Source organism: Branchiostoma lanceolatum, chromosome 8 (genome assembly GCF_035083965.1).
Source record: "Branchiostoma lanceolatum isolate klBraLanc5 chromosome 8, klBraLanc5.hap2, whole genome shotgun sequence".
In the NCBI taxonomy this organism is placed as follows: domain Eukaryota; kingdom Metazoa; phylum Chordata; class Leptocardii; order Amphioxiformes; family Branchiostomatidae; genus Branchiostoma; species Branchiostoma lanceolatum.
This window is the reverse complement of record NC_089729.1, coordinates 6,480,827-6,505,801: the sequence shown is the minus strand read 5'-3', so window position 1 is coordinate 6,505,801 and position 24,975 is coordinate 6,480,827. Positions and strand designations below refer to the sequence as shown.

Below are 24,975 nucleotides of genomic sequence, written 5' to 3'. Positions count from 1 at the left end.
ACCATAATCTTCAATACTAACGGAAATACTATTCGGCACAGAAAGATGTTGTATTGCGTTAATCATCACTAAGTGCGGTCCTCCATGTCTTTATACTGTATCACTAAAGCGCGGTGCGGAAAAATTCCCAATGGGTTGTGAACACGGCTGTTTCCGAAGTCCGCCACTATGATGTGACCAAGACTGTCCGTGCAGCCATCGAATTGCCCTTCATTCGTGCCAACACTAAAAAAAACTTAAAACATTACAGAAATGCCGTCTGATCAGGTGGAAAGATGGTGACAGTGTTCCCAAACCAGCTGGTCACCACCAAATGCCCCTGTGGTCCTATAGCAATAGCTGTAGGTGATGGTGCATTGACGACGGTGCGGACAAATCTACCCTGCCTGGTGAACATGTCCACACGTTTGCTTCCATGCTTTACCACTATGATATGACCTAAGGTATCAACAAGAATACCTTGGGGATAACTATATCTGCCTTCATAAGGTCCATTGTCCCCGAAGTTAAACAGCCAATGTCCAGTGTGGTTGTAGACCTGGACAAACTCATTGTCGGTTACAAAGATATTCTCCTTGTCTGATGCCACGTATGAAAATTGATATCGTTGTATCTTTCTAAACCTATGAATAAAAGAGCCGTCTGGTTGGTACATGAAAACTTCATCAGAGCCAGCCAAGATGATTTTCTTCTTATGGACATCCATGGCGATGGTAGGAGCCCATTGGCCGTAGGCCTGATCATACATGTTAACTTCAAACTTGGTCGCTTGCACGCCGTCACTATTGTATTGTATCACAACTATAGCATGCTTATATTTACTATGAATAACCTTCCCCACAACCCACAAATAAGCATTTCCGTCGATTGCAACATCGCGAGGAAATAGTTTTGCACTGGGCACTACCGTTTTGAAAGAGCGGAGGTAGACTCCATCTAGGCGGTAGACTTGGACACGATAGTTCTCTGAATCTGCCACAAATACCTCATTCTCGGCAGACACAACGACACCTGAAGGTTTTCTGAATTTTCCTTGGTTTGATCCTGTTCCGCCAAAGACAATCTTGTCCGATTCCACGTATACATACCCGCTGTAGATTTCTGCAACAATGATTACAGTGTTTCATGGTAATAGAATTCACAACCAGTAACTGCGAATATCCTTCTGAAATACTTATTTTACCACCAAATTTTTTCAATATACATCAAATTCCATTGGAACATGTACAGGTAGTTAGGATTACGTAATTGTTGTTCGGGGTAATTACCTGCCGTGGTTGCCGATGCTTGCTTTTCAGTTTTGCTCAATCCGATCCCGTTTGTAGTATGTGGAAACTATTCAAGAGAAAAACAAGTGAACTACACCTTCATTTCAGAACTCGAAATATCCATTTGAACTACTTTTAAGACACGTGCTTTTAATTATGAGGAAATACAAAGGGCCCATATCCCGGCCAAAAGGTAGATTGTTTTACAAGTTAATTTTTCTTATATCGTCTTACAATGGGCACTTGATGCTTATATGCTGAGTGATATTGAAATGTCTCTTTCTTTTTGTAAAGTTACACATTGAATAGCAATATTGTAACATACAATAGAAGTAACCCTAAAGTAATATTGTATCGTAAAAACTGTCACGCCAATTGGTTTGTATAACTGATATTCTACAGTGATCTCAAAGATGATACAAGTGTGCTGGGGTAAAGCATGCCTAATTTAGTCCGATCTAGAGTCGATATCAAACAAACATGTATATTCAAGATAAAGCGCAAGAAAAAAACTCGTCTTCATACTCCGCAAGCGAGAGAATGAAAGGTGTTCTGTTTGCTGTAGTTTTTAATCAAATATTGGCTGAAACCTCAAAGATTGACGGTGATCATTGATCTTTTAAGATCAATGAATACCACTTATTTCCAACCAATCTTACTTTAGGTGCACTGTACTACAGTGTATTGTATTGCATGAAACTAACAGACTATGGGACTTACCTTGGTGCTAGTTGCAATCGCCTCTGAAATTGCATGCGCAGTTGCCGTCAGATCATCATGATTCGTGGTTCCAGCTGAACTATATGTCTCAACTCTGCTGGTCACTGTCAGATACTGAGGTAACAAGAAGGAAATACCAATCATGGTACAATATCCTAAACACCTGAAACCCCGATAACAATTGTTCATATGCATCAACAAGATTACACATGGAATTAGAATGAATGTCTGCCTGTATCTCATCAAATCTGAAGATTGTTTTTAAAATGCTTGATTTTATCTCAGAAAAGGTACGTCTTTTGGGGAAATACGATGAACGATGCGTTGATGAAGGTTAGACATCCAGGTAATAAGATACGTCAAGTGACAGTTACTCAAGCAACTGGATAAAATTTTGAAACATTCAGACGTTCCAGACAGCATCCGCTTTCTTTCATCGGTGACTAAAAGGATGAACGATGAACGGTACTATTGCTTGAACTTATAAAATTCACAGTCATATAAAAACACTACATCACAAACATCAGTGGATGTCAATTCTTCAATAAAACAGAAACTAAACTTCTATGTAAACAAGGTGGCAGATGAATTTTGATTGTATAGCTGTATCAGTAACCAATGTCATTTAACAATAGCCCGGGTGCCGTCCTCCGTAGAAACCACCGGCTCAACCTTTTCACCTGCTAACCATGGTTTGCAAACTAACGGTTGCTAAATGTACCATGAACATCAGTTTGTGCATGTTCTACTTACGTCAAGCATTGTTGTAGTCGGCATGAATCGTGATGAGATTGTTGACCTGGTCGATGAAGGAACAAAGCTCCTGTCCAGAAGCGCTTCAGTTGCGAACAACTTAGTACTTGTTGCACGATTTGCAGTCTTCCATGCGGACGTAGCTGATGTAGCTGTCATCGCAGAGGTCTATTCAAAATATCGAAATTAAATTTTAAAAAGTCAAATTTAGCTGAAGTACACTCTTGTTGATAAGGGAATGAATTGCGTAGTACAAAAATTGGGTGGCGTTCTTAAGCTATGTCGTTCGTACGTTGAGATTACAACAGTTTGTGACTGTGCAGAGGAGAAGGCGGTCCCTATTTTACATTAGTCATTACAAGCATTTCCTCAAACCTTCCCGGATAGCCTTGTTCAATTTCTCATCGAGTTATTGCAACTAGCAACTTGTTGCAACTTGTGGGTGATGAATTATGAATATGGCCGGCTACACAACATGCAATCGTGACTGACCGAATAGACGTCTGCTTTGTAGTCGGGTGTGGGAGTGAGATACATGATGACTGCAGCTAACGCCCAACAGAAGGATGCTGCAGCGATTATGATGATGACAGCACGGAACACACGCGAACGGCTAAATATCTCCTTGCAGCGGCCAGGGAGCCGACAGTCTTCCCCACATGTGACATCTGTTGGTAGACAGTGGCCCGATTTATACACAAGTTTTCGGAGTCGACTCAGGGCTGTGTGTGAGGAGCTTTGGGCTGCTACATGTGAGTTTTCCTACTAGAACACGCTACTTGAGTGGCCTATGGGTCTCCTTGCACAGTCCTAGCCAATTTCCTTCATTTTGCTTCAACTTGTCAAACTTTTGATTAATGAAAAAGTGAAAAATGTGGTTTCAAAGAAAATGCTGTTTACGTAACTTGAAAATGCATATGAAAATTTTCACACAACACGAAGTAGTATGATGAATAATCATCAATGTGTTTTGGGAAGCAAAGATGATACATTCATCATTTTGTAGGGGTACAAACATATACAGAAATTATGTAATTACGTTTTTCATTTGTATCCACTTGACTGTTTGTATGTATAGATTTAGTGAGCCTTACGAAAGTCGATGTACTTTTGTTGTGTCAATAAAGATTTCTCATTTATTCCATTACTAGAATTGAAGACATGAAAGGTAACGTAACCTTGTTCGCCAGCTTGTTGTGTGGCACCATACGTTGGGTTGGTAGCCAGGCCATCAATGTCGCGGGGAAAAGATGCGGGGAATGTACTGTCCGCCGCTTTACCGGATGGTTGTCCCCCATGTTTGTCTCTAGTCTGTTGGAGGTCGATCATGACTCCATCATTGTCCACGTCATAGTACACGTGGCTGTGTGGGTCGTCAGGACAGTCGTCTGCCACGGGGGATTTGACCTCGGTCTCTTCGTAGTGGTAAAATGGCACCGGGTCTGTATCGTCAAACAGAAAACATTTAGTATGCAAATAAATCTGTCATGTCTAGATGATTGGAATGAAACGTCTGTAGTTTCTTCGATCGATATATTTTAGGCAAATTGATACAACAACAACAACAGAAAAAAATGGATCATTCAAGTTGCCTCGATAAGATCAATTCATTTTTACCTACCTGTGTCAACGTCCTGGGCTACAGAATATTCGCCAGCGTCGGTACATTCATAGCTTTGTTCCCTGGCATGACTAGTTGACGGATCAGGTATGTCACTATTGTTAACAGAAGGCTGACTTGTAGGATCTTCTTCCATTTCACTATGTGCTAAACGTCTGCTGAGATCCTAAATAAGCTGAGACCAAGATGTCTCAAGTCACGTAAGGGTATAGCGTCACCTCAACTAGAATGTCCAACTGGTTATGGATGACAGAAAAAAAATTATGTTTGAAACTGAATGTTGTGAGAAAAATGATACGATGCCAAAAGAACAACGACAATGTATCTTGAGAAATTCTGACGGATCAGGCCTAGGTCAGCCGCGGCCGGTTGAAATCCTCTCACTGAGAAATTCGTTTACCAGCAGCAGAGTATTATTGACGTCCCCAGACTAATCATATACGATCTCATGACTGATGAATTCATTGTTTGATGTTTATATGTTTATGATATAGCAACAACTCAAGTAAAGATTAAGGAGAAAATAGAGAGAGGCAGTGGTCCTGTGTCCCGATTGCTGACAATGATGGCACTCAACATATCTCTTTTATGTCTTGTCGTGTGACTGGTTTTATGGTTGCATCACGTCTGTACCGAGGAGTCAAAAGTAATATGTATCTTCAAAACAGTGCTTCAAACGCGGTCTTAATCATCTACCAGCAACTGATCGTAATCGCTAATAAGTTGCCGATCGGTGGAAACCCCGGCGATCAGGCAACCAGACAATTCTAGAGTTTCAAATCAATCGAATAAGAAATCAGGTGGCAGCTTGGCATATAAAAAAATTTCAACACGATGTCTTCATCCAACGGTGCGAGAAAATATTTCTACATCGTTGCCATTCTAGCCCTTATTTTAGAGGTTGCAAAGCAGTTAAACCGTCACGGGTCTGCCATCTTTGATTGCCATGTCCCGGTGGGATTTAAACCAGGATAATTTTACCATTAAAGATTGTAACATTACTTCAAGCCGAATGCTATGTTTGAAAAGAGTCTTGGATGCTGAATATCGGGTTTTGCCTAATACTAACGTTAGTGTAAGTCTTCGTATAATCCCTTGAAGAACTGACAGCTTGATGAGACAAGGGGTTGATAAGTTCAAGTACGCAATGTAATCTCCATAGTTAAAGTGAGCTAAAACCACGACATTTAGCTCGACGAATAACGCTACAGTATATAAACAGACACGGAAAATGTCTCGGAATTCGAGGCACTCTGAAAACGATCTTCCCTCCCAACATCTGCTTGGATTACGGCTCTCTTCCGAGTTTGTGTACTACTTCCTTCCCATCAGCCCATGCGGACAGGTGAGGTCCAACATGGCGGCGCAGGAGTCGGACGATCGCTACCGGCCCAAGCTTTTCTACGAAGACGTCGTTTCTCGGAAGAAAGTCGGCCTCATTCAGTACGGGGTGGTCGTGGCAAGCTTTCTGGAGAGCGATGACGAAGATGACGAGGATTTTGAGCCCCAGGTTAAGCTGAAGCGGGGTCATGTCCGAGTGACATGGTACCCTGACGGACAGAGAGAGGTTGTGCCGGAAGCAAAGGTAAATGTTATGGTCCGAATTTCAATTTAATTGTTGTACCAAAACATGTAAATAACATCTGCTGTGTATATCACATGTAAAGCATTGAAACATATGGTAGCGTCTTTAAACAAACATGTCACGTTTCTAATGAGGGAATCCCAGCTGTTGAACTTTCCCCTCTTATACTAACGTTATCCAGTTCACTTCGCCCCTCCCCCTCCAGAATTCATCGCTATACATTTAATATACCAACGTCTGTCAAGTCTGAGACACAAATGCCAGATTTTGGTATGCTTTCCACGTCTTTGAGCGTTTGGTTGGAAACAAATACAATATCATTCAGATCATGCTATAGACATGGACTCAATACTATTGGGTTGAAATTTTGGGGGCCTGAGCAATGCTGCATTACTATTTCCATAACACCAGTAGTGTCCAAATCAGTGTCCAAATCAGTAACATGTGTAGTGGGAGGCAATTTTCTGACTTCGTGGCAAAATTTCAGAGTTAGTCAAAGGTATAGGAATCAACAAATTATTATGTTTAGGAAAACTTCAGAAATTGCTGTATGTATAAAGCATTGAGAGACAATTGTGGTTTGTACACCATTCTTGTAACGTTACATGTAACATAATTTAAAAACAATGATAACTAGCACTTGCTGAGCCCAGTTCTGATGTGTGTAGGTTGTCTATATATATATATATATATATATATTAAAGCATTCTGCTTTACCAGCTGAGTGTAGGACTGACACAAAAGAGTATAGAAGGGTCCTTAATTTTACACATTCATCCCTGAGATGTGTAGATAGATTCCCTTTCCAAGGAATCCAGTATCGGCTGTTACTATTGAATGCACCTACCCATCCCATTTTAGGCCCTTTTTTCTGCCCCATTGTGCCTTATTAGTCAAAGAGAATCTATGACAGAAGGCATGTTTCTGGTCTCTAGGGGCAGTGATGTAATCAAGTAGGATTCCTCTCTAGATCATTCTCAATGCAATAAAAATGCAATGATCCTTTGAATGTTTCATGTAGAAATCTAGACTTTTTCATTCACAAAAGGCACAATAAAAGTCTGTTGCTAGGTGTCCAAGTTCCTAGTTGTGTATTTAATATGATGGTGCTGTTCACAGTGAATGTTTAGTCTTCTTGAAATGTGATACCCTTGGATACTTTTTCAAGATTCTTTCATTCAAGCTCAAAACAAGTGCTCCAGATAATTTCTTATAAAGGACACATCACAAACCTGTCTCATTGCTATGTGCAGTTGATTTCATTGCTGTCTATTTGCTTGATATACGACAGGTGTATAAAACAGCAGGAGAGAAAGTTAATGCATCCCTGGGGGGTATAGGCGGTGATACATGATTATGTTTCCTCTTGATTTGGAGCACATCATTCATGTATATTTAATGGTCTTCTGACCGGGAAGGATGAGTCACAATATACCTTGATCCAAAAGTCCTTTGTAGACAATAAACACTGAAAGAGCCAAGGCAGATGCATAACATGATTCTGTGATTGCATGTTATTTAACCTTCTCCTGACATTGAGACATTTCTCTAGCTTATCCTAAGTCATTTTTTAAACAAAAAATCAACAACACAATAATTCATATGCTTTTAAATCAAAACATCGTCGTCATGATTAAAGCTTGCCAGTTGCCAACTAACGATATTATTTTTTTAATAATAATAGTGTAATGCCAAAAAATTGCCCATATTTGTTTTTATTTTAGAATTCAAGTTATAAAGAGTAAAATTGAGACATTTGTGCAGATTAGATACAAAAGCTCTTTGAACTTATGTTTGAGTTATGGATTTATCATTATATAAACTATGCGAAGGAAAATAGATCTACACATTGACAATTATAAGAATGACATTGCTAACGTAATATCATGGTTTCTGTTCAGGTGTTTGATGTGAGTAATAGTTAAACATATTATTACTATGTACATGAAATGTAATAACAGGTTGGTTGTAACTGTAGTTGCTCAGAATGTTTCATAATGGCATCGAAGGGCATTTCTCCTTGGTTAAGATAGATCACATATATTTCAGCTATTAAATGATAGTTGTATGTGGTCAATTGTTGTTACTGTGATTGTAACTTGTAAGGACATCAACATCCCTGTGTTTATTTACATACTTAGTTATATGTACATAGATGTAAAAACAAGATGAAGAAAGTATGTGACTAGAATTGTAAAGAATACATGTACATTGTGTTTGTTCATTCTTTAAACATATCTCCATATTTCTCTTATATGATTTCACCCCATTAAATGATTAGTGCAGATATCATCCAGTCCCTAGGGAATCGTGAATATCAGATGTCAGAAGTCTCATTAGATTTATATAATTTATGTGATCATGAATAGATCACATCAATTTTGATCAAAGCAAAGCATTTAGCAATCTATGGTTGACTAATAAGCTTGAGACGCTTATTGTTGAAGGGATGGGTAATTTTTTTCATTAAAGTAGAAGCTTGGAAAATGAAAAGTGAAGGCATCTCTGTATGGTGAAAGCATTTGGTAAGCCACCTTCAAGCCTCTACATTGCAGTTAACTGGTTTGATGCATTAGAAGGTGGACATAAAAATTCTCAGAATGCAATCATAATAACAGTGACCAACATAAACAATGTTAAAAGTTGGGTTCGACAGAATTGTCAATCGGTACAAACAATAGTGTGTTTCATGTGCTGTAACTTGTAAGTGTAAGTTGGTCAGGGTTGAAGGCCAATTCCTGCTCACATGACTTATTACATATTCATGATGGCTTTCAGTAGATTAAATTGATGGTAGATATAAATTTGTCACCCTGTAACCCCCCAATATCAATATGGGCTAACCCACTCACAATGAATGCAATGGTTGGACTAATCGATCAGAGACATTCTCTGGGGAGTGATCGATAAAAGCGGACCTTGGCTGGGAGGGACAGATACATTGCCACTGGCAGAACCTTTAGTGATAGGAGGCCTTTCGGAGGGACTGTATCTGTAAGCGAGGATTAGCGTTCTGTGGTTTTCTTTCCAACATCATGGCTGCATTGCTACAATGGCTGATAGAGGTAAATTGTATTGATTGGTTATACACATACACATAATCCTGTGTCACACTAGATTAACAATTTAGGGCGCACTAACCAAATTTCAGCTCCTGTGGTAGGATTACAGAATCTATCTAGATTTAGAAAATCGGATTATGGTTGAAAGATGAATGTTGATACCGTTTACCTGTCAGTTGGCATTTTTCAAAATATCTAAATATGGAAATGGGTACTGTTATCTTAAGCTAACATTTTAGTCGGTTCGATATCAGCCATGTACATGCAATGTCAAGTGTGGCAATGTATTGATTCACGTCGCTGATCTTCATCTCCCCATGCTTAACATAATCATAGTGTACAAGTCAAGTAGTTATGTATACAATTGCTATTTCAAGCTATTTCTAATTTTAAAGAACCACTACTGTTTATGTCTTAGCAAGTTAATGTCTGCAATTAATGCCAGTTTCAAAATCAAGTCATGGTGTTTGAAAACAGAAAATGTTGGTACCCCCCAGGTCATAAGTATTGATCATGATGTTACCCAGAGGGGTATCCTTTCTACTATATGGATTATACTTTGTACTTACTAATTTAGTACCAGTAATGCATTTTGATTAATATAGAAATTGCCTATTTTACAAGCTACCAAATATACAGCTTATCATTATTTTAGACTCATACATGTACTAGTATATGTCTATGTAAAGCCAAGATGTCAGACAACTGAAAGAGATAAGGTATAACTGAATTCTACATTCTGTGGTAGGCTGTGAGTGGTAAGCCAGTTCTCCATACACTACAGCAAGGTTGAATCCATCTGCCTATATCTGCACTTTTTGACCTAGAATGGCTATAAAATTACCCTACCCCCTGTCTGACATGTTGTTTTATTTTGCACAAATTGTCAACCCCACGCAGATGGTTGATGCTTCTATATATACCGTATCTCCCTGATATGCTGAGTGTGCCCCATACCTGGGCTGGGTCTAGTATTGATTGGATCGGTCGGTCCCATTTCCTGATGCACTTAGCCATCTGTCCACTCAGATTGAAGTGTCTTGCTATCTGTTTAGTATGCTGGGTGGGTTGGGAATGCCCCACAGTGTATATTCAGAAGCTAGACAACCGGCTTTTCATATCTTTATCATGCCCTACATGAACACATTGAGGCCCCTGCTATGTTCATTCAAACATGAAGCTGGCAGATATTAATTGGTGAATGTAAGAGCCAATCCTACTAAAATTCCTAAGCACAAAACAAGCCAATGTATTGTAATTGTATGTTACGCACTACATGCTTTAACAATAAAAATAACAAACATAAAAAGAGTAAAGCCATTAAAACATTGAAAAGAAACAAAAATTGTATGTCAGCCATTACACTGCCGTGAATTGATTGATGCAGAATCCATTGCTGATGTGATGATGTGATGAATTTGCATGTGTTTTTGACTGCCTGACCTAGCAGATACAAAGTTATGTGACATGATTGCAAACAGTCGAACCGCAGGTCACCGTAGAACGCTTTATTTTCTTTTTTACGCCGTTTGCCGCGGCACGATTTGACCCCGTTGCATGGGTGTAAACAACCGCCTGTCGGCAGCAAAAAGACCTCGGACCTACATAATGTTTATATTTTTTCACATCTACAGGATCTGCTCAACACAACCATGTAGTTATTTCGTGCACAGCAAATTGTCAGCGAGCGCTGTGGCTTTCGAAACATTGACCATTTTTTGGTCAGTATATTTTTGCGTGTATCATTGACGGTTCACCTGGAACCAACTAGATATTTACATCACCTGATAGCCTATTTCCTCACCTTTAAATTGATACCAAAGTCCCTTGGATAATTTTATGGGAACCGGTTTTGCCCCCAAAAAAACTAACAAGAGGTCAATTTGTAGGGCGTCTTATTCTGAAGAAGAAGACAAACACAATGTCCTTTTACCATGCTTTACAGAACTCAAAACTTATCTAATGGCATTGGTCAACTTGCATATGAATCTCACTTTTCCTGGCTTAAAGATGATATTAGTCTTATTTGGAAATGTTTCAGAATATTAATTTTAGACGGCAAAACTTGAGCCGTTAGTTTCATCACCGTTCCCAACACCGGATGAAAGTTGCAACATTGCACCTGACCTCGCCTGACCCCCGCGGCAGGAAAATGGAACGTACTGGCTGGGTTCGGTCGTTCGAACGCAGGAGTTCGAAGTAATTGACTTCAAATTTGACTATTTTGTAAATATCAGGTACCTTGTACTAAAACCTCTGTCTGTCTGTACTTGACTGTTATCATGTCAATTATCATATTGCATGTGGTAGCCGCGTTCATACAGCTTCTAATAAAAAAAAAAAAGGGCTTTGTTATGCCACGCGAAATGTATCGAAATGTATCCAAAGCGCAGGAGTGCACGCATCGGTAGCTAGAACTAGGCAGAAATTTCACAACCGCAAAGTAGACATTGTCGCAGTTTTTTCGGGGGCAAAACCGGTTCCCCTTAAATTATCCTAGGGACTTCGGTATCAATTTAAAGATGAGGAAATGGGCTATCACGCGATGTAAATATCTAGTTGGTTCCAGGTGAACTGTAAATAAGACAAACACAAATAAACTGACCAAATATTCTTAATGTTTCGAAGGCCACAGCGTTCGCTGTCTTTTTACAATGCACGAAATATGTACATGGTTATACTAGGCAAGTCCTGTAGATGTGAAAAAGTGTAAACATTATATAGGTCTGAGGTCTTTTTGTTCCACCACAGGTAGTTGTTCACACCCATGCAACAGGGTCCAACCCGAGTCCGGCCGTGACCCGGAAAAAGCCGTCTTAGAGAAGGCTGCGCAGAACCGATGCGCATAGAGCTCTGCGGTTCGACTGCAAACACCCTATTGTAGTATCAAACACCTTTTATGATTTCCTTCTGTTCTGTTAGCTCCACCTGGTGGACCGCTCTCTGATGCCACGGGACTTCGTCCGACGACACACTGCGGGACAGGACAGCCAGGGGGGCACCGTGCTCAACACCGACATCACCGTGGACCTCCAGATCATAGGAACAAACAAGGTCATTCCTGGGGTCAACAGCAAGAAGCTTAAACCTCTACAGGTATGGAGTCACAGCCCTCAATAAGGCCATACTGATGTAATTATATGGTTGACATCCTCTTGGCATCCCAAAACTGGGGAGAAAATTGCCTTTAGTGTGAAATCTAAGTGGTCATCATCATGGTCAGGAAGGATGAATAAATGATTATTGTATACCAAACAAGAAATTCTATATTTTTGTTCTTTCATATTCTTTGACCTTGGAAGACTTTGCTTGGGGCTCATAATATAGTTCCCAGCTTATGAATTAATAAGTTGTATTGATGCACATGGCAAAGCATCACAGCCAATGCAGACAAGTTGACTTTTGCTGTATCTTTGATGTCTTATTGCCCTATACAGAGAATCCTGCCCTATGAGTATGTGGTGTATGGTGTGTGGCTGGGCCGGGTGCGGGATGTCAACGCGCACCTGATTCTGCGGCTGTCCAACGGTGCCAGGTGCTCTATGTGGGTCGGAGATGCTGCGCAGCTGGAGGACATCAGAGTTCAGAGCGACGTATGTTAATCATTTCATACTGCATAACCTGAGTAAGCTATCATGTAATGGCAGTCCTGTACATGGCCTTTGCTTCATCTACATCTACATGATACTGGACAAAATCCCACAAGGGCCATAACGTCCAGGGTATTGCTTACTTGCTGAATGTGTCAAGTGCAGGCCTTTTGTATGTACAAGCTGCCTTGAATAGATTTGATTGAGCCATCACCTACCATTGTTTTTATAACGTGCTGCAGGTGAGGCTTTCCTCAAGCACTGTAAGACTGAATGATAAAGATGACACAGGCTTCTCTGCACCTTTTGGATAGGCCAAGGGAAATTCTAAAAGATCTTTCAGTATCTATGGATGATGTCTGTGTATTTTTTTAGCATTCATACAACATTCTTCAGATTATCACTAAAGTCTTTGTTAATATTATTGTAATATGCGTGTATAATCTTCAGGCTTTCTGGGAGGAGGAGCATGCCTTCTACCCTGGGCAGACACTGATGGGACCAGCCAAGGCTTTCAAGGACGTGGAGTGGATATCGGGACGGCAGCCCATCCTCAGCAGCAAGGCCAAGTTCAAAGTCACTGTAGAAGATGTGAGTTCTACACTTGAACTTTCACTTTATCAAAATCAACAGGATATATTTTGTATACCCGCCAAGGGCTGGGGATCTCCAGAGCTGACTGGAGGATCTACGCAGAGAGTAGACCAACGTAGCGAGACCTATGCATGTCTGTAGCCGCCATGCATCAGACCCTGATCCTTGCGAACAATTGCTGTAATTTTGTATAGAGTAAGACATTCTAAATGCAAAATTGTTGAGATGATATTGTTTCATGGAAAACTGGTATACATGTACTACCTTTTGTCCAGCTGATGTTAAAGGAGGTGAATGTTGAGTGGCAGACGAGAGGATTCTCCCCACCAAAGAAACAGCCGAGTGAGCTGGACGAAGACCTGAAGCCACCAGAGGCTGCCATTCAGGGAGACAACATTAACAAGTGAGAAGCACCCCTTTGTGTATAGCGTGTTCGTGTTAGCATCCATGTGCAGCCAAATTAATCCGAGAAGCCCCATCAAACCGAATATCTAAACATCTGGCCTAGATTCTCACTCTACCCATCCAAAGATGGCAGAGAAAGGACACTAGACTGGGAGCATGCTCCGGCCTTTCGATATCTGCTTGGAGCTCCTAGACTTATTACATATTTACAGTTTTTTCGTTCATGGTTCATGGCATATGATTTAGTTGTTGGGTCATACTTCAGGCTAGTTTTACTGTAACTCACTTTTGAAGAAAATTACAGTCCTTGAAAATTAGAATGGTCACCTATGGAAGAACTCAGTGCACAGATTATATTACATACTGCTTTTGGAAGATTGTATTTTTGTATTTTATGTGTGTTTGGTAGTTTTTTGTATCTTTCTGTATCTGTATAGCCGGTATAAATGCTCTTCAGCATAACACACCAGCTAATGTGTGTGTGTGTGTGTGTGTGTGTGTGTGTGTGTGTGTGTGTGTGTGATAGTGTGTGCATGTTTGATGCTAAATACCTCCACCTGCTATCCAGCCTTAGGAAGCCCGAGCACTTCATGTACACACACATCACCTTTGGAGACCGGGCAGTGTACAGACTAACGGAAGAGGACCTGGGTAAAGTACAGGTAAGTTAGAGATATTCAGAGGACAGTACATGTTGTAGTGCACATGTTGTAGTACAGTATATGTTAACGGACTCTTTGTGTGTGCACCATCCTAGAATTCCTTGGCAATTTGCTTTGCAATTTACCTTTTACAAACATGATCTGAATCTGAATTATTTTGTATCACCCCAAGACCTTAACTGTACTACGGTGTTTTACACAAATGTTTCTTATTCAGTTATTGTTACAATTAACCTGAAATGGAGACATGTTTATCTGTACATGTGCAGATCTTAGCCCCTCCCTCCATGACCAAGGAACCTACCCAGCCTGATGAATCTGTGGACGACGTTGCAAAAGAAAAGACCAAAGGAGCAGCAGCAGCATATGAGCTTGCAAAGCTTCTGTCAGAGGAGGCTGCTAAAGCCATAGACTTTGCTGAAAAGAAAACAAGAGAGGCTTCCCAGGCAAATGACAGGATTCAGAAGATCACCAACGAGGCATTTGAACTGATACAACAGGCAAAGGAAAAAGCAAACGATGTTCCAGCCATGCAGGACAGCATTTCTAAGCTGGCAGAAGAATTCTCAGGCAACAAGACGTTCACAGAAGAAGCTTTGCAACAATTTCTCATGACAAAGTCTACCCTAGAGAATGTATACAGTACCATGGAGGAAGCGCAGAGGAAGTCTGCAGAAATTGAAGAAGCCATGGAAATCACAAAGGTGAAATCCAAGGAGGCTGCAGCAGCAAACGAGGCGGCAAAGATTAAGTCCAGGGAGGCCTCAGAGGCAAGCAAGGTTGTGAAGCAAATGTCTCAGGAAGCCAGGAAGGCTGTGGAAAAAATGGAAGGAGAGATTCGAGCATCCAAGAGGAAAATTGAAAAGTCAAAAGAGAAGACGGAAGGTGCAGAGACCTCACAGAGAGTTCAGGGTAGAAGAGAGAGAAGACAAAATGAGAAGAAACATGACAATGACACTCAGGAAGCAGGGTCCAGGAAATCTGGGACTGACAATGAAGATGAATCGTCGTCTGTGCAGTTAGGGGCTGCTGTTGTAAATGCTTCTCTTAACAGAGATGATCTTTCAGACAATCTTAAGACTGAATTTTCAGAGCAAGAAGCAAAAGACAAGAAAAATGTAGGGGTTGTGTTAGAATCAGAAATTTTGAAAAATGATAAAAACGAAAGAGACCTAGCCTTAGAAGGGGCATCAGGAGGACCAATGAATGATTCTGCTATGGAGCACCCAGAAATGTTCTCCCAGGCATGCGAAGCTCTTGGTGGGGCAGTCAGCCAGTTCTGCTTTGGACTTAATGGTATCATGGCAGACATTTCTGGGACTCTGGAGCTTGTGAACAAGGTAGAAAAAGACCTCTCTCCACAGGCTCCGGACAATTCCATATCTGAATCTAACAGACTCAAATCAGATGCCATCCATGCCAATGGATTCTCTGAATCTCAGGCTACAACTGTGAAGTTATTGAATGGTGAGATAGATTCTGACAGACAGTTGCTTACGGATGGGGCATCTGGTGGGTCAGGCTCCGTGATGTCAGCTGAAACCATTCCATCCTCCGGCAAAGTAGCAGAGGACTCTAGTAAACCTACTGTGTTAGAAGACAAGGATTTCATTGTCGATGATGAGGAAGATGTTCTAACAGATGATGATAACGCAGACTCAGAATGCTCCTCATCAACTGCATCCTCACGATCCAGTAAGAGTGGGCGGAGTAAGAGGGTGGGACTAACCCTTGGGGTTAAGACATTGAAGAAGGCTCACAGGAGAGTGAAGAAGAGGAAGAAGAGAGGCGCACATCAGGAATGGGTGGAAGGAGATGTGGTACCTGTAGAGGTGGTGAACGTCTCCACACAGGTGGACGTCATGTGGCAGGTACGATACCAGGGTCTGTAGGGCATGGATTGGATACACATGGCCTTTAACCTATATCCCTGCTAGGGCAACCTTTTCAGGGTCTAGAAGTGCATTGGTTATGGGTTGGCAGCAGCAAGAAGGTTAAGTGTGCTAGCAAGTAGACTCCACGTAAACTGCTTTTCTAGCAGACTCTACTAGTCTGGCTTCACAAGAAATCAAATACAAATAGAACCAATATGTCTGAAGAGGTAGCTAATGTAGACATAACACTTGTCACTTTGAATTTGGAAATGGAGACACTAAGAAATTTAAGGTTTTATCAAATTTTGAAGTCAATAGATGTGACTGAAATTGTGCTGTATTGAAATTGTATTGTCCCAAGTAATATCCTACTATTTGATATGAATTAAATCTTGGAAGGAACACAGGCTTGTCCCATAGATAGCTGGAAATGTAGGATGAGAATTGATGCAACATATATAGTTTCGTGACATTTCTATCTAAGGCATAGAGCACAACTTTCACATGTTCTTCCATGTAGGACAGCACCATAGAGCATGGAATCCCAGCCAATGAACTTGCTCCTATCCAACACTGCGATGAGCATGAGTTCTGTCCTGGAGACTTCATCGTTGACAAAAGAGGTAAGATGAAACATTTGGCTTTCAGGGTTGCAGACTATGCCCATGTCATGGTGCATTAGAATCCCCCAAATTTTTAATTGAATTGAATCTTTATTATACAAAGCGGCAGGCTCAACAGCCTGAATTTTGTTAGTATTTATCATTAACATATAAAATCACAATCATACGATATATCAATGTATAAAAACTAAAAGGCATCTTATCATGTATATGTCTTGGTAAACCAAAGACGGAACATTGCCCTTGATAAGACAGTTGCTTATCATTCAACAGTTGACCATAGCTTGAAAAGAGTTACTGGAATTGGATACCCTTTGTCTTGTCTTTTCCTGTTGTGGATAGCTCATGGTATCTGTATTACCTACAGTTTGTGGATGTCCTGTTTTCTTTAGTCACACCCAAGAAGGACATGTATGGGTTTGTGCGGACTGTTGACCACAAGGCCAGGACATGCCAGATACAGTGGCAGGAGGCAGCTCCGGGACATCCCCAGGGGTAAGGAACATTACAGGGCATTTGTAACAGCTTCCTGTTTTGATAAAGATCATCCTGGTGTAACTGTGCATGCCTGTGCCTGTGATGATGCAGATTGTGACACAGGAGATCTGACCATCTAGTTACTTACAGTTGATTATCATCCATATATTGCTAGTCATATATAGCTTCAAAAATGTTGGCTTAACATTAATATTGAGTGATTTGTATAATCTTTGTTACCTATTTCACTAGTAAGCAACAAACATTTCTTATTTATTACTCCTGAAACTACATAGATTTGGCATAAACATAATTTTTATGACTGCTGAATTTTTGTCCACAGTTTCCTGACCCATGAAGAGGAAGAGGTGAGTGCGTATGACCTGGGGGACCATCCTGACTACACCTACAGGATTGGGGACCTGGTAGTCCGGATCGCAGACTCAACACAGGCCGCCTGTAGGACACCCACATCAGAGAAGCCCTGTATCGGACAGGTCCTGAGGACCAATGGCGACGGGAGCCTGGCTGTGGTGTGGATCGACAACTCTGTGTCCAGTGTCCCTCCACAGGACTTGTACAGGGTCGACTCAGAGGTATGGCTTCACATTGTATCCTATATATGTAAGATTGCAGCTACAATTGTTCAAGCATATCCATTCCAATTCAGCACTTCTCAACTTATACTTACAAGTAGATATGTTCAGTCATAGTGATCAAAATCTCTATCAGATTGGCGGCTTTAGACTTAGGTTTTAGGAAATACAGATCATATCACGACATATTTCATTGAGATTTGAGTAAAACTGTATATGCATAGCATCAGTGGAAATGTTCAGTTGTACTGTATATTGCAGACACAATTTTGATGACATTTGTTGCTGTGATCAGGATGAAGGAGGCTGGAGCGGGGATGACAGTGAATGGGAGTCTGTGGACTCTGATGAGGACTGGGAAACAGACAGTGATCCTGCCAGGTTTGCCACAACTATTTTGAAATGTTTGGAAAAGCTCCAACATGCTTCAATCGGTAGTCAATCAGAGTCTCATCTCTCCTTGAATGCTGCTTGCTAATAGGTGGTATAAAGTCTAAAAGAATCTACAATGTTAATGCTGCCGTATGGAACTAATGATCAAATGATGCTTTATACTCAAATTTTCCTGTCAGTACCCATCCTTTTTTCTTTCACAGATACAGATTGACATTATGATTTTACTCATCTTTCTTTGTATTAAGTAAGTTTCCATGTATGTGATTATGAATTTGCACATTATCCTTTCTGACTTCTTTTAATGATTAAGACTTTTTTCTTGCAGTGGAGACGAGGTCGATGGAAAGCCGAAGTCTGCAGAAAAGCCAAAAGAGAAGAAGAAAGACAAGAAAGAATCAACATCATCTTCAGCAACCAAGCCCAGCCAGGAGCAGAAAGGTGCCTCAATGACCAAGGAAGTGACCTCACCAGAACGGGAAGTGATGTCACCAGGAGAGGAAGTGATGTCACCAGGAGAGGAAGTGATGTCACCATGTAGCCAAGTTCAAGAGGCCAAGTGGGTCAGTGCCAAAGGGGAAGGTAATTGTATATGACTGGTGTGCAGTCCATTTCACAGTGGGAAATTAAAGATATGGTACTTTGATATACTGAAGCAGCAAATGAATGTGCTTCTGTTGCAAATAGAAAGAGGCCATCAATGTTTTGTTTTCTAATATTTCTTTGATCGTTTGTGATGACTTTGAGCATATTTTCTCCATCCTCAGGATTTTCTGTGTCGGAAACGTGTCCAGCCTGTCACCAGTTCAAAGATCAGGACTTTGGACCAGCCAATATGAAGAGCTTCTTTTCCAACATCAAGAAAGAGGTGAGAATTGCATGAATCAAAAAGAAAACTCAAGGAATACATCGTTATAATATTATATTTTACCCACAGATATGCATCATAGCATACATGTAGTTCCCTAGATGTAATCAAGTGTATGATTAGTTTGAATAACAGTTAATAACAAGTATTTATTTAATCACATATATAGTGTATTTTCATGATGGCAGTAACTGTTCCAACATTTTATACGTACTTTAGATCCCAACATTTTGTACCTTGGTTCAGGTATTTGCCCTTTGAGATTTTTTGTGGTTACTGTATTACTTCTGCATTCCAATATCATATTCTGTTTCTCACCAGTTGACTGTACTGAGTACATCCTTACCTGAGGGTATCCTGGTGAAAACATTTGAGGACAGAATGGTAAGTCAACCATCCATCTCAGTTTGTCCTGTCCATGTCCCAAACACTAGTTTTTGGAAAGTACACTGCATCTGAAGAGGCTGTAAATGTTTGTATTAAATGGTCAGTACACTTCATTGTTTTTGCATCCTGACCATGTAGTAATTATTCCTGTTCCTGTTGACTTAATCTGTAAACAGACCAAAGCTGACACATGCAAGAGGAGAAATCTTCTCTATCTGTACAGCTGGTGTAACACACCAGCTTTGCAAACATGCAGCAAGGCAGCAGCTTGTTATAATCATAATTTATTACACTGAATAACCTAACCTTAACAGTTTTTATATTCATATTAGTGTGCTAATCTGAGGATACAGTACAGTAGTGCCTGTTGATGTACTCTGTGTTTTATATGTATTAACTTTTCCACGAAAATAACTTAAACTTGGCTGAAAGGAAGGAGTACTTTTAGCGCCCCTCTCCGCTAGATGCTGGGCCGACCAATATAGCGTGATTCATTCATTGCACTACTTGTCCACAGGATTTGTTCTCAGCAGCTATCAAGGGTCCCCACAACACCCCGTATGAGGATGGACTGTTCCTGTTTGACCTGAAGCTGCCTGATGCGTACCCCCTAATCCCACCCCTGCTGCACTACCTGGCCTATCACAGCGGCCGACTCAACCCCAACCTGTACGAGGACGGGAAAGTCTGTGTCAGCCTGCTGGGAACCTGGCAGGGGAAGGTCTGTCTTACTTTCTTTCTACTGTCATACATGTAGACTTTAGGCACCAAATATGTTAAGGTGATAGTGTAACAGTGTGATTCAAGCACCACTTACTGACCAGTCTAACTGGTCCTGACCTTTTATGTGTGTCAACAGCCTCTATGAAGTATATTTCTGTACTTTGAATACACTCAAGGGATGATCACGTTTTCTGTTTAATTGTAATTGTTATGTTATGTGTATACTCGGGTACTTGTCATTCATTTCATGTCAATCATTTTTTCTGTAGGGTACTGAGAAATGGACCAAAGATTCCAACCTTCTGCAGGTCTTAGTGTCTATACAAGGTAGGGTAGTAGCCAGTGAATCACTTAATATTAACATTTCAAAAATTCCTGGTTACTGAAACAGATTTTCAGATTTCTTTAACATGAAAGCCTACTAACAGTAGTGCATGTGTAAGGAACAATTTCTGTGTAAATGACTAGTATGAAGTGGAGAAGAAGTAAAGTCAGCAAAGAGGAAATGTAATAATAGAAAATTTTCATTAACAGGGCTCAAAATACTGGGTGCATGTGCACCCAACATTGGAGCTGTGCACCTAATTTTTGACTGTGGGTGCACCAGTGCACCTAGATATTTTTGTACACTATAGGCTAAAGATACCATTGTACACTAGTATACAAAATATTCTTGAAATGTAAGTACAGTTCTTAAGAGAGGCAGTAGCGCTAAACTTTGTAATTTTGTTTTGCTGACATTCAACTTTATTTTATCTGGTGCACCCAAAATTTTTTTGTGCACCTAGTTATTTTGGTTGGGTGCACCAGTGCACCTATTTCCAAAAATGAATTTCAAGCCCTGATAAATATCACACTACATGATTGTACAAAAGTCACACACAATTTTGACAATGACTGTTATTTCAAATCAGTAAAATTTGTTTTTTGAAAAGGAAACTGGAAAATTTTGAAATTTTGCTGTACATTGTTTGTACTTACATATTGCTGTACTTTATCTTGAAGGGTTGATCCTGGTGAGTGAGCCGTACTACAATGAGGCAGGGTTTGAGAAGGACAAGGGTTCCCAGGAGGGGCTGGAGAACAGCAGGTGTTACAATGAGATGGTTCTGCTGAAGATGCTACAGACCATGAGTAAGATGGCTCTCAACCCACCAGACATCTTCAAGGAGGAGATCATAGAACACTGCAGACAGCATGGACACAGGTAAGGCTGGTGTGCTGTAGAGAAATAGGATACCTTGATTGCTACTCTACTTTTAGATTTGAATCTACTTAGAATCAGACTGGCCATCCCTAGGCTATTTGTGAGTAAATGAAAAGGTGTTTGTTTTTTTCAGTTCAAATGTGTACCAACTTGTGCAGCTTGTGGGAATGAAAAATATGATTAAAAAAATAAAACGTTAAAAAATTACTCCTAACCATATCTTGTGTATTTTCTTGATATGCATTTTTTATTTTTCATTTTCACAAACAGCCCAGCCAGGGCCCGCTTTGGAAATGGGACCGTACCATAACCTGGATACATTTCAGTCCCACTCTTTACTATGAGTGGCAGGCCTGTGTACGAAAAGATATCAATTTCTAATACCTTCAAATTCAGAACCTTTATGATGATGCTTTATAAAATGCTACATAGAATCTCTAGCAGCGTTTGGACAAGAGTTAATGTAAAAAAAAAACAGCAAAAAATACATCATGCTTAATTCTTACCAGTGTTGTTCCCTGTGATGATCGTGGGATTTAAGATACCACTCTTTATCTTCACATTCCTGTTTCTAAGGATGATCCAGAGACTAGAGAGCTGGCTGGAGTTGGCAGAAAGTGACAGCCCCAATGGAGCAGAGACCAAAGCCAACAGTCGTGGTACAGCCACTTCAATCACCAGTGTAACAACCACTGCTGAACACCAACCAGCTACTGCTGCTTCCAACCAGCCTCTTGCCAGACAATCGTTAACCAGTGTTACACCAAGTGGAAATAACCAACCCAAAACTACAATGTTGCCAAAGACTGACCAGTCAGTGGTGGGGGAAAACCAGTCGCTGACTAACAGAGACCAACCAACAACCAGTTCAGAACAGCCAGCTGTAACCAGTATTAGCCAACAACCAGCTTGTGCCGCATCCAGTAAAAATCATGCATCAACCAGTACAAACCAGTCAGATCTGGCTGAAGCTGGTAGCAGCCAGTTAGGAATCAACTTCAACAATTCAAAAGAAACTCAGAGAGACTCAAGCCAATCTTCTGTTGATGCTAGCAAAGTCCCACCTACAACAGTGTCTATGTCTGAAATAGTTGATGGTAGTAGTTCTTCTCAAGAAGGCGGAGTAGTATTGCCACACAACCCTGCAGGCTTCCCACTGTTTCCCCTGTCCAAGGGCTTCCGTATGAGTCTCAGGTCCCACCTGACTGCCTATAGGTCTGTTTTACACAAGCTGGGCATCCAGGAGAGTTAGCAATGCTGCTGAGGTAGTGTGGCAAGGTCTTCTATGTAGGGATGCCTTTCAAGTCAGCAAGATAACTAATTTCAGCACCTTTCACGATTTTGGTCACTGTGGAACTACTAGAAACAAGATGTTCACATATAAACTCAAATAGCATTGCCCTCATACTTTTCTTTTAAGTACAATCTCCAGATTTTCTGATCTCAAATAGGCCAGCTCAAGCATTTTGGTTACGTTCAGCTCATACATGAAAGAAAAATACCGGTAGTACGAGGCTTGTGAGAAAGTCTTGAGATAACTGTCTCCAGTTGGAGTGGATGATTTGCAAGTCTCACAACAAACAGTTTGAAGATGTCACAATGTGTGATGTCTGTTTTTACCGTAAAGTTGATGCTCACAATTGTGTACTCAGTTTTCTAACCACATTGAAAGCATTGAAAAGTTCCTTACTTTGTGTGTTTTGTATGTCCTTAGACATTCTTAACAACAGGATTGGGATGCAAAAAAAGGAAAGCACCTCATCACTTCTTACCTTCAAGATAGTAGAAGGTTAACAAGAACCTTGTATATGAGCTAAAACTTGTATATGACTTGCAAAGAACCTGAAAAGAAAACAAAGTTAAAATAAAACAACAACTAAAACATGTAGTTATATGTATACTGACTGTACTTAAATCAAATACTCCATAACGGCAGGTTAAAAGGCCATATTATAAAACATTTAACTCCAATTCCTCAATGAACTAATGCAGAGGCAGAAAAGTCGATGTCTTGTATGAGTTTTGTGTGATGTCAAAACAAGGTGAAACAGTGTAACATATGAAAATGGCAAGATGATGCAGCTTACAACTTTGTTACAACAAAGGGAACAGATTGTACATGTAACATACCAGTACTAATCGGCAAAGTGCAGTGGCAAGCATGTACAAACGGTGTACAACAAAAAACATGTATCACTGAAATCGAACCATAATGCAACCCTTTTGTACTACAGTTAGCAGTATGTAACATCTGTAGACTCATGCCTGTACATGCAACAACTCACCCACTAGTAAACGTAGTCATAAGGCAGCAGTGTTTAATGTCAATCACATACAAGTCCAACCAATGACTGATAGTGTTACAGTTATTGAATGGCAAACGTCTGAGTATATTCCATCCTCTTAATGAAAATAGAGGTATGTTTGGCTTTTAATTCTGTATTGATGGATTGATAGCCCCAAGGTTACTGTTTTTGCTGCTAGTTCCTTTAAGAAAGGTCCAGGGTATTTGCCATTCCTTACCATGAAAAATGTCTTATAAGAAGTCAACTTCTCATTTAAAACCTTTTTCTACTGGAAGAAATATAGTAATTTAAGGACACTGTTGCAAAAAACATGGACTTTGTGTCAACCTTAAGTGTTATTTCATTTATTCAAGAAAACTTAAAGTTGCAAAAATATCTTTTATATATTGTTGTGGAAGAAAAGTATGATTTATGACATGTTAAATAAAGATCTTTACTAGATTAAAAGCCAGTTAAATGTTTTACTCGTATGTTCAGGACAATGTTATGTCATATACTAGTGTAACATACCATTGTTTCTTTTTGCATAGCATCAATAAAATGACATGTTTATCATGACCTGTGTACTGGTCTGTATCCTTGAGTTCAGATCGTAGTTCAATTATTAACCTTTAGCCTGCTGGGGATGAGATTACAGGTCACTGCTCTTCAGGTCACCTATGGTAACCTGAACTTTCACCTTCTGAAGCGTGCTAAAAGTTCATGGTCAGAATTGAGACGTTTTCATGTGGTAACGTTACGACCCACTGGGCCTCATGAATTATAAGTTCATGATTTTATCATTACTTTATGAACTACTTGATGATGATTATGAACATATTTCACATACTTGTAGAATACACATACGTTGTAACTTACATGTGTATTTAGGAGTTAGACCTATGGAGGAGGAGCTTACATAAATTACCTGGATAAGTAAGCCACTGATTAGCTAGTGAGAGTAGCCAATAAGAGTAACCCATTGTCAGCAGAACTAAGCTTGGAAGGTGTATGTCTCTTATGAGTTAGTTGGTGACTGGATTCTCAGGTACCGGTGTGTATTAGCTGTAGGTTGTAGAGTAGCATGTAGTGTAGTTTAGTGTAGCCTAGTATGATAATCGGATATTGTATTAAAAGTATGATATTGTGAGAATCGGTCAGTAACTTCTATTAAGGCACAATAAAGCTACAATCAATGTATATTGAACCCGGCTTGGTGTGTGTTGCCTTGTTTATAATCCTCCACAGACCATAGACAGACTTAGATACATAGATAGAAAGT

At 40.3% G+C, this 24,975-nt stretch overlaps 1 protein-coding gene across 1 annotated transcript; it reads left to right on the top strand.

Annotated features, from left to right (window-relative positions):
* Positions 1-5,649: 5,649 nt before the first annotated feature.
* LOC136439853 ((E3-independent) E2 ubiquitin-conjugating enzyme UBE2O-like) lies at positions 5,650-24,272 on the top strand. The gene is made up of 18 exons (XM_066435487.1): positions 5,650-5,947; positions 11,932-12,105; positions 12,447-12,602; positions 13,050-13,190; positions 13,469-13,596; positions 14,167-14,260; positions 14,530-16,131; positions 16,655-16,757; positions 17,150-17,252; positions 17,578-17,830; positions 18,126-18,211; positions 18,552-18,805; positions 18,991-19,091; positions 19,413-19,475; positions 19,996-20,199; positions 20,471-20,528; positions 21,207-21,408; positions 21,985-24,272. The coding sequence occupies exons 1-18, from the start codon at positions 5,720-5,722 to the stop codon at positions 22,658-22,660; spliced, it is 4,626 nt and encodes a 1,541-aa protein (XP_066291584.1). The 5' UTR covers positions 5,650-5,719; the 3' UTR covers positions 22,661-24,272.
* The last annotated feature ends 703 nt before the right edge of the window (positions 24,273-24,975 follow it).